This window comes from Ischnura elegans, chromosome 6, assembly GCF_921293095.1.
Source record: "Ischnura elegans chromosome 6, ioIscEleg1.1, whole genome shotgun sequence".
Classification (NCBI taxonomy): Eukaryota; Metazoa; Arthropoda; class Insecta; order Odonata; family Coenagrionidae; genus Ischnura; species Ischnura elegans.
Window position 1 is genome coordinate 14,606,872 of NC_060251.1, and position 10,701 is coordinate 14,617,572.

At 39.8% G+C, this 10,701-nt stretch overlaps 1 protein-coding gene across 2 annotated transcripts in view; it reads left to right on the top strand.

Moving 5' to 3' along the window:
* The window catches only part of LOC124160727 (ctenidin-3-like), a 28,039-nt gene extending 19,216 nt beyond the window's left edge, over nt 1-8,823 (top strand). Inside the window, exon 3 of one of the 2 annotated variants that reach the window (XM_046536715.1) lies at nt 8,150-8,823. In XM_046536715.1, the coding sequence (XP_046392671.1) occupies nt 8,150-8,658 (509 nt within the window). In that variant the 3' untranslated portion in view covers nt 8,659-8,823. The remainder of the gene's footprint in view (nt 1-8,149) is intronic. The other variant, XM_046536716.1, reaches the window with a different exon arrangement.
* Nucleotides 8,824-10,701: the final 1,878 nt, after the last annotated feature.

The following is a 10,701-nucleotide window of genomic DNA, read 5'->3' on the forward strand; positions in this document are numbered from 1 at the left end:
TGGGAAATCCTTCGCATAAATTTTCCACGGGGGTAAAAAAAGGAACAGGGATGAAAAATCACGAAAGAGTTCAGGGAGCGCACCGTCCCTCAACGGATGCGACGTCCGCGAAAGACTCTGTATAATCTCCACACCCTCCTACGGAAAAAATTTCTAGGATGAAAAATCTTCACATAGAAAAGGAACATATTTTTTCCGGGAATAGGATTCATGTAGTGGCTAGAGTGTTGGCTTCCCACCATGCGGGCAAGGGTTCAAATTCCGGCGGTGGTAGAGAATGCTCGATCCCTGCTTGAATGCTATGTGGCGGACAGTGGATGGAGGCCCTCCCAGAGCCTCTAGAGGATACAAACACAATGGCTGGAAACCAAGTACCACGAACGTATTCGCCCAGTCATCCTCCCAGTCGCAGAAAAGTTTCTCGGGTTTTCCACCGGTTGATGTCGTCCATGTCTCCCGACGTTTCGATCCGCGACTTGCTGATCATCCTCAGGGGATCTTCCGAATCGGAAGATCCCCTGAGGATGATCAGCAAGTCGCGGATCGAAACGTCGGGAGACATGGACGACATCAACCGGTGGAAAACCCGAGAAACTTTTCTGCAACTGATACGCCGGGAAAACCTAAGATCATACATCCTCCCAGTCCTTTACGCCCAGTCATCTTCGGGAGGTGATAGGGTAGTTTCCTTCATCAATGAAAACGAAAGGCATTGATTGCGATTCGGTACCCACCATTAGTTTATTCATAACTTACAAATTATTTAGTTTAAAAAATCCCAGTTTAGACGAATGGCAATGGTCAATTTTAACCGCATTCGAAAAAGGCCAGATAGCGCCCATGCGATGCCACTCCACGTGACGTCACAAGGACCTATTTTCTACACGAGAGGATAGGAGTTTTACATCGTCTGAGATTACCAATGCATGCATGAGGCACAGAGCTCAGGGAAACATGTCTTAATAATCACCTATTAAAACTGCCTAAGGTCGGAAAGTTTTCTTCGTTTGATAGGGTATTAATAATCCTTATTTAAGCCAAGCGCTACCTGCTAGCAGCCTGCATTATATCAGCGCTCAAAGTCTCGCCCCAAGGTCACCTCACACGTCCGCAGCTAGAACCAGAATGACGCCACACGGTTTTTTCCCAGCATTCATCCTTAGCCGTCGCGTTTTCACGCGCTTGGAAATGTTCACTTTTCATTTAATCGCGAGAAATATATATTGTCATTAAAAAATCTGAAAGGGGGAAATACGTACTCCAGAAGCAATTACCTTTCGATTTGGGCAGTAAAAAAATAATAGGAAACTACCCTATTGGAGGGAAGGGGAAAAAAGGAAAGAAGTGCTGCCGCGATAGGAGTCCGCCAAAACCTCACGGTTGAGGATAGGGTTGGAAGGGGTAGGGATATCCCAACGCCGTCATTAGGACGACGCTGGCCACCGCTATCGAAACCATAATTTGATGCATCTAGGAAAGGAGCAGATAATTCTATGGGGAAGGAAAATCTCAATTTTTCCGTAAAATGTGTGGAGGACATTTCAAGCGCAACACTCCGTCCGTCGGATGGGACGTCAAGCCGTGGTCACCTTGGCACCTTTCATTAAGAGCAGGCTAATGCCGACGCCAGGTTTCTCTCCGCCATTTTTAAACCTACCCTTCTCTCATGGCGCAAATGGCCTCATCCATCGGCCGCCTCCTCCTTATACCATACCAAAAATGTCCACTTTATATTTACTACCCGCTACCGCTAAAATTATCGACCCAGGGCGTCGATTCTCGTTCTTCATTCGTCCGGATCTTCGCTTCGCCATGGCAACTCGTAGCGAAGCGAAAATTTTGTTAATATTTCTTCTCCTTCCATACCCTTCCCTTATGGTGCAAACGATCGTAACTGTCGGTCGCCTCCTTCAAATACGATACCATTTTCTATTTCTACGCACAGCAAAACTTTTTTTTTCAAGATTCCTCGGAAACGATAACAATGCCCCCGAGAAAACATCTCTCTATATCTCTGCCGCTCCTTTCAAGATGCTCGCGAAGACAAAAAGATTTATTCGGACCTCCGTCAGCGAGGACGGGACAGGCAAGATCGGTCTCGAACGTTTATTAAATTGCGGGGCACGTAGCGCTTTTGCCTTGGTCCGCACGAGAATGACGGGGAAAACCCCGCGGCGTCCGTCGAGACGCCGAAGGAAAATTCCGCGTCCCACCCATGACGTGCATTATGGATTCTCACGAAAAGCTCTCAATCCACAAGTGCGCGGACGAGATATACATATATATTAAAGGAGGAGAAGAAGCTGCTTTAGATGACAAAAGAGATGAAACGTCCCGCTCTGGGGTCAAGGTCATCTGGATCCGGGTCATGGACGCACATTCTGACACGAGTTTAGCATCGCATTGTGATTCGGGAATCACCAAATAACCGATATAATGAATTTGGGAAGTAGTTATTGAATTTATGAAATCTTCTCAGGTTTGGGATCGATTAAGGATAGGTAAAGGATGGGATCGGTAAAGTCTTTTCCATGCGTTCGCAATTCAGGTAAACAGGATTTTAGATTTTAAAAACAGTCATTATTAATCAACTGCATTAGTGATATCCTGTATGATATGGGGTACGATGTGGTGGAAGTTCTTAATATCAGCAAAATTAGATATTGCTATATTTCCACTGAATTTTATTTTAACACGACACGTTTCGCTGTTACAAACTGATAATCTTGTTTTTAACAACAAAATGCCTCGATTCACAATAATTCCCAGTGGAAATATTGCAATGCCTAATTTTATTCAATAATATATAAATAAAATAAGTGGGATTGGCTACTGAATAACGTACGTGCATCCGTAAAATTATTATTATGAAGTATAATTAGCCACCGATGTATCCTTATAGAGTTCCGCAAGTACAGTCTTACTGCGAACTCCTTTAGAGGGTTTCTAAATTCATTGGCTTTGACCTCAGATTCGAAATAAGATCTTCCGTTGCACCAGGGCTCTCGCAAGTGGGCCGAGATGAACTCAAAAGGGAGACACTTGCGGTGACGTCCGCACTGCAATATCTCAGTCTGTGGTCAGGGCCGCCGTGCCGTCTACATCTGCTTCATGGGGGTGCAACACGCGTTGTTAGCAACAATTAGGGAAACGCTATATGTCAATCAGGTACTTAACCCTAAAAGATACAGTGTCCAGCGGGATACGGTGGAAATCTTTGATATTCAGCTTCGTAAAACCACTTGTCTTTTTCCACACACTTTCATTTAAACCGACCACGGTTTCGGCAACTGGTGCCATGGCCTTTACCTTGATAATGGCACCAGTTGCCGAAACCATGGTCGGTTTAAAAAAAAAAGTGTGTAGAAACAGACAAGTGGTTTTGCTAAGCTGAATACTTAGCCCTCTTTAAATAAGCGAAGTCAAATCTGTGGTAATTAGATCAAATAAAATGATATGCTTAGTTTATTCCATCAATGACTGACGGGGCTGGATAAAATTCAGCAAAACCTGGTTGTTCTCAGGCTCAGAGTATGATAAATAAAGGAATTCACTAAATGCTGATCTATCAACGAAGGAGTACGTTGTATTCCAATTTATAAAGCGTTCGTAACGAAAATCCATTCTTGTTTTATTCCATTCCGCCTTGAAAATTCTCATAGATCCGAAAAGTATTTCATTCTATGATGTCGAAATTCATTTCATTAATACCATTAAAGACTTGAAGCCTTCGTGATGGGTTTCTTGTGGCGGGTGCTGAAGATTAGGCATACGAATAGGGCGAGAAGTGAGGAAATGTACCGATGAACAGGAGAGGAAATGGATATAATATTTTCTCCATTATTACAAGCGAATTTAGGAATGGATAGTCCTTTTATACAATTTACTTGTAAGTAAATTGTGGATCACGACAAGTCAGACTAGGATAATAAATAAATAAATTTATTGGCTATAGAAAACTCCTTCAGTGTCTATGTAGAATGCAAGGACACTCAGGCTCTAAGGTTATAATTCGTGCAATAATTATGCAATAATCAAAATACATTTGCTACACAATTAAAAATTGTTCTTTCTAATGGAATTACTACCTTTCATAAGAATATAATTTAAACAAACGTTTTTTTTATTTTAACCGATTTGATATGCTTCAACTTTTTGGTATTATAGCAAGAACCCTAAAGAATACGTCGTACCATTAGTTAGCATTACGTGAGGAATATAACGAAGAGAAAAACTAAGGGATAATTCCTTCGAGGGAGAGTTAAGAGAAACAAGAACATCAGGGAACTAGATTAGGAAAGGGATAAATGGAGGATAAATATGTATACCAATCTTAGTTCTGTAATACTACATGTGCATGACAAATTCCAGTACCAAATTTCGCCAACAGTTTAGCGTTTTAGTTTAGCAGTAATTGTTCTCGCCAAGATAAAACCGTGAAGAGCAGCTATTGTAACTTTAGCATTATTGTCGATTGAAATATTTTCGTATGGATTTTAGGAAGCAAGCGCTGCTTTGCCTCCAGGCGATGCAGTAAGGATTCACTCACAAGGGAACTCGAAGTGGGTCTCTCGTGACACAAGGAAGATTCCGTGATGCGCATTACGATTTCCCGCAAAAAGCTCTTCCAACTCCACTCTACAGGTGCGCCGAGATTTATACACTGAGGTGCTTCGGGAGTCAAAAGCATAGAAACTACACTATGATATCAAGGTCATTACGGTCCGTATCATGAGTGCGCAATACGCGAATACTTCACCTTATCAGCTACTAGGGAATTGGAAGATGTCGGATGCATTGATTTGTAAGTTGAGTGCTACGCAATCCCTTAAGTGCGAGAACTTTCACTTCATCCGACTCTTAACTAAATCAATGAGTTAGGATTTAGATGCAAGTAGTGCAGCAGTAATTAAGTCAGAGATGAGTGACAAATTTTGAACACACTTGAAAGGCCTAGTAAAATTATGCACCCTTATACTGAAAAGAACCCCTAACGTGTGATTAAGCACGCGCAAATCAATTCGAATTCCATGCACCCATCCTTCAATTTCCATTCGCCTTACGCATTCTCTAAGCTACCTGCAAAATGAGGGGCTCGGTCTCTTAGCGGTGCGTTTCACTCCTGACCAAGGAACCAAGGATCTCATCGTCCGGCGCCTTAAAAATAGCACGACAAAATTATCGAATTAGTCAGGGAGAGAATCCATCCAGATGGCGTAAAAATCACAGGCCTTTGGCTTGGACCTCAGAACGCGTTATCAAACGCTTAGACGTCGGAGAAAAGGAAAATATGTCGGATTCTGCAGCGCAGTTCTGTTTCTCTGGTTCTTCTGCATGGATAATGTACATTTAAAGCCTGGATGATCTTACAGCCCAATTTTTATTTCTCGATAACTCCAATTGAACTGGTAAAACATTTATGGTATTAGTTACAACTCAACAGTTTCTCAAATGATGTTTGAAAATGCATTTTAATACATTGTTTAAAGCACTGTTTTTCGTTAAACAAATGAATGCTTTCCTCTTTTGAATATTTATTAGTTAAATATTTAAACAAAATATTCAGTGTCGGATGATTGGTTTGTATCAGAATGATTATTAATAATAGCAATATGAAAATAAGTATTTTTAATATTTGCAAATCCGACTTAATAAAAATGCATGTGTAAATAAAATGTAAATACTCACATGAAATTCATCATCAATTAAATTTTTAACATATTTAAAATTATCAATAAAAGTTAATTGATTTAAATAAATACAATACAAATAAATATCTTTTTACAGTGATCCATTTTTTATCACTCTGGAAGATGAACAGATAACGTGAATATTGATTCAGAGCATGCCTTGTGAATGTATCTTTCTATGAAACTCTTATCTTTTCAAAGAAACTATCTCTCTTTAGGGATATGGGCCTTATGTCTCTTGGCTGGGTATGAGATTATCCCTTCAAGTTACAAGATTCTTGAGAAAATGTTACGCAAAAGTGTCAAAACAGATTTCTCATATTAATAATTTACTTCAGGGAATAAACTTATGAAGCAGAACAGAAATCAGAGCTTGAAAAGTCAAATTTAATACCGCTGCCACTGAATGTATTAGGGCTCCATTTACAAAATATTAATTTCAATCGTATAAGTACTAGATAACCTCCAAAAATAAGATGCAAGCATTAAAAATACGCAAATAAATCACAATGAGAATGTAATAAAATTGATGAAAATTAGAAAACGAAAACAATGGCCAACATATCTCGCCATCTATCCATATGAATATGCATATAAGGTCAAGGAAGGTGAAATATTCGTCATTCAAAGGTTATCGAACCATTTTTGATGGAACGATTATAGTTGCTGATGCTTTGGAATATATTGAATCGTATTTAAAGTCTGTCACTTCGGCTTTCGAGGTCGTTCATCTCTGCTGATGTTTTTTTAGTACGCCCATCGCTCAGACCTCGCCTTAAAAATCCCATTCGGAGATGGGATTTATTCGTATCCCATCTACTCTTGCTCGATCAATCGGAAATAACCGGATGGTCCCAAAAAAATCAAAATATTGGAACTAGCAGTGAACCCCAGGCTTTCCTTCCATTTCTAAAGAACGAGCGTCATAAAAATTAGGGGCTATTTAATCGCGGGGAACAATACGTGGGAGGTAGAAATGGTTGTACAATTACTCTTAAGCTACGAAACGATTCGTTGCAATAGAAATTCAACTCGAAAGATTTCAATTATAAATTTTAATCAATGTGGAGTCTAAAATTTAAGATGTGGCGCTTTTCATATGCATAAAAATGTTCTTTTCTTTTACAATGAGTAATGTAATATTTTACCAATCTAGCTTTCAAATTTTCTTCTTAGTACCTAACATTGCTTCATTTGGACTATGAATTCATAAGCATCACATTTTTTTAGTGTACTTGCATCAGGTTAAGAAATTAAGTGGCGTACGTAAAAAGGGCATAATAGCACATAAATTGAGATGTAACCATCGTCGGTTTTAGATGCATCTCCAAGTCAAATCGAAAACTGAATGCATCCGAAATTTCATTTAAATGCAGGGAGTAATGAATGCAGTTACGAATTGGGTGTCTACCAAAAAATATATCTAATTGACGGAGTGACAGACAGAATTGAGGTACGGATAAAAGCCTGTTTCAAGAACTTTTGTGAACTCCATCAATATACTAAGTTATTGAATACATCCGGCCTCGTTATCAGCGATATGAAGTCCTCGCATGCCAAACAAGAGGTTGCGGGTTCGATTCCCATCATTGCCTCAATTCTGAGCATGGATCTTTGTGTACCTATAGTTGTCAAATTCTATTGAAAAAATCGATTTAAAATACCAATATAGTGCTTTTTTCGGTGGGATGGTGCTTTTTTTAATATTGTGCTTTTTTTCTATTTTAAATTAAACGAAGATTACGTTGCCGTGTCTCGAATCCAGTAACTTAGCGACATGTATAGCCTTAGCGACAGGTGTAATGAGCCTTCAAACACTGCGTCAATTCAACATATTATTTACTTAACTCGTATGTATCCGCGGTAGGTCCAAGATGAATAAAGGATCCCAGGTTCTCCAGCAGCGTTGACTCAAGGAGGAAAGTGTTCCGTAAGCTATCCTGCTTTTGATTTCAGATCGATGGCGATAAAGCCTGGTTACTTATCATGAGTTAGAGGTAATTAAGATTAAGCCGTTTAACAGCGACAGTGGCTACACAACAGTAACGCGTGGAACGAATAGATACCAGCCACTCAGCGTTCAGCGTAAGATCGACTAGGCATCGAACTAAGCAGGCTTCTCTCCTTAAACCTGGAGCTGAAATCAGGATGACCTTCGAAGCTGTTGCCTCTTTTAAGTAAGCAGCAGGAGAACCCGGAATGCGACACTCATTACACCATTTACTTATCCACTTCTATTTTGTGACGGCAACTCAATAATCTCCTTCGAATTCACACTATCCTTTTATGACATGAAAAAGTACACATCTATGGCCTTCAATGTTAATAATATTTGTCCAAGCGAACACTTTCCTTTTCGACTAATTTTCCATCCTGCCATCAAGAACGAGAAATGCTCTGGATAAAGTGTTCCGGTTGCACTTGTAGTTTACAGCATTCATGTGGAGATCACCTCTTAGTTTTCAATTTAGGACTTGGTGGCTACAACGATGGTCTCTATGGCGGCTTCAAACCCGGGTACGGCGGCGGCGGCTACAGGCCAGGCGGAGGTTACTACGGAGGCGGCGGCTACGGAGGCGGCGGCTACGGAGGCGGGGGCTACGGAGGCGGAGGCTACGGAGGCTACCGTCCGGGAGGCAGCGGAGGTTACTATGGTGGCTCCTACGGAGGAGGTCGCCCAGGATACGGCGGATACTATGGAAACAACTACGGAGGTTATGGAGGAAACGGAAACGGTTACGGTAGCTACGGCGGGTACGGAGGATATGGCAACACCGGCTACGGAGGATATGGCAACACCGGATACGGTGGATATGGCGGATACGGTAGCGGTGGATACGGTGGCTACGGTAGCGGTGGTTACGGCGGGTACGGCAGCGGTGGTTACGGCGGGTACGGTAGCGGTGGTTACGGCGGCTACGGAGGGTATGGTGGGAACCGCGGTGGAGGTTACGGACTGTACAAATAACCGTTTCAAAGCCGAAAAGTAACCGACCAGCTCCAAAGGTCAATCCACTATGCTTGAAGGCAACCTCTCCTCATTTCCTTAAGTTATCTCATCCTCCATGTTAAATGTTACACAACAAATGTATCAAAAAATATTTTTGTACGAAATTAAAATGTTTGAAAACAATATCTCTTTTTGCATGTAAACAGTATTCTTCACATTGCTGCTACTTTAAAAAAAATTGATAAGCCTCAATATTGAGCATTACTGCCACAGGTATTTTACACGCATTCAAAGGTATACTGAGAAGTCAAGAGGTAGGGACAACGGTAAGTATAGATCTAATGATCACTAACAAAATCATAAATAAACAAACAATTGCTACCTCGAGAGATCTGGAAGCTTCAATGCATCGTCCTCTAATACCAATGAAGTATTAAATATACACTATTATAACTGCAAACAAATATTTTTTCATTCTCCGATAAAATCATCCCTTCCATTTTATTTGTTTTCATACAATAATTCCCTCAAGATTTCAAAATCCAAAATTCGTATTGTCATACCAAGTGTTCATCCAATGACATCAAATTTGATTGGAGTGGATTCAATTAGTCAAGTACTTCAACATAAAATAATAGGAGTAAAAATTAGTCCATTTTAACGTTTTGTATAAATAATAAAAACAGCTGAAAGCGGTTTTACCTTTTGGGTATATTACTTATGATGATGGAAGGAAAACACTTCTTTATGAATTTTTAAATTTACCTTGACAATAACTACGGGCATGTTTCATTAAGAAATTAATTGCTAAAGAGGTCCTTGTATCATCCTTATGATTTTTTTAACGATTTAAATAATACATCACAATCGATGAAAATTTAATGATCCTTCGGAAAAAGTTAAAATGGAATTATTTAGGATATAAATGCAGAATAATAATTATAAAAAGCATTAAACCCCCGAAAACTTGCTCATGAAAAGGAAATTTAGAAAAATTCACAAACATGCTGGCATACAAATTGCGAATTAGTGAGTGTTGCGAAAAATCCATTTCGGTATTTTTTTTTCGGAGTAAGAAAACTGGAGTAATACATGTTATGACATGGTGTAACACATGAAGGTGCATGGAGGCATTTCTAGTTTGGTACATAAAATAAAAAGGAATGACATATTCTGAATTCAAATTAATTCAATATGGATAGGCAGTACAAGTGCGGTAACAACACCGAGAAAGAGATTGCAGCCATTATTCTCCGTCAGGCGCACGATTCCTTATAGTCCGACACATAACAACAGAGGATGGAGCTGACGAGTAATTTTGAAAAAGTTCGAAAGGTAAATGGAATTTTCAGCACTAATATTCTCCTAAGTTCGTTTCCAAGCGTCGAATCTCCGAGCAATATTTGTTATGACGTCGTGCCTCAAACTGAATAACTTAAAATTAAAAATTTTCGAATACTGCCACCGGGCCGATATATCAGCCTTCGCTGCTTGTGCGAAAACTGCCACGGGCAGATTTATCGTCCTGACTTATTTCACTTTTTTAATTTCGCGACTGTGGCCTTTTTCAACGGCTGCCGTCTCGTTTATACACGATTAAATATATATATTTAGAATTGGGAAAAAACCTACATGTATTAAATAAAATTAAGTAGCCGAAATAATTTAAAATCTGAAATGCAGCAAATTCCGGAAAATAGCCTTGACAGTCTTCGCAAATCCCACCTGAAATGGGCTGGCAGTAGAAGGGTTAAGAAAAGTTTCGCTTAAATTGATAAAATGCAATAATATTACAATTCAAAATCAGGACACAGTTCAAGCGTGCAAAAAATCATTATTTCTTTCTTGTGATTGAAAAGGAAAGACTTGGTAAAGCTATTGCCGAGTATTCCGAGATAAGTAGTATATCTCTTGCCTTTCCGTTTGAAAATTTTCACAGCTCCTTTTATTAATGTTGGTGGTTGTTTTCGGGAATTGCTGCACTTCTCGTCCCGAGCTTATATATGTTTCGTTAACCCATTGTTGGCCCGATTTTGAATTTTCACGGAAGGCGATAGCCGT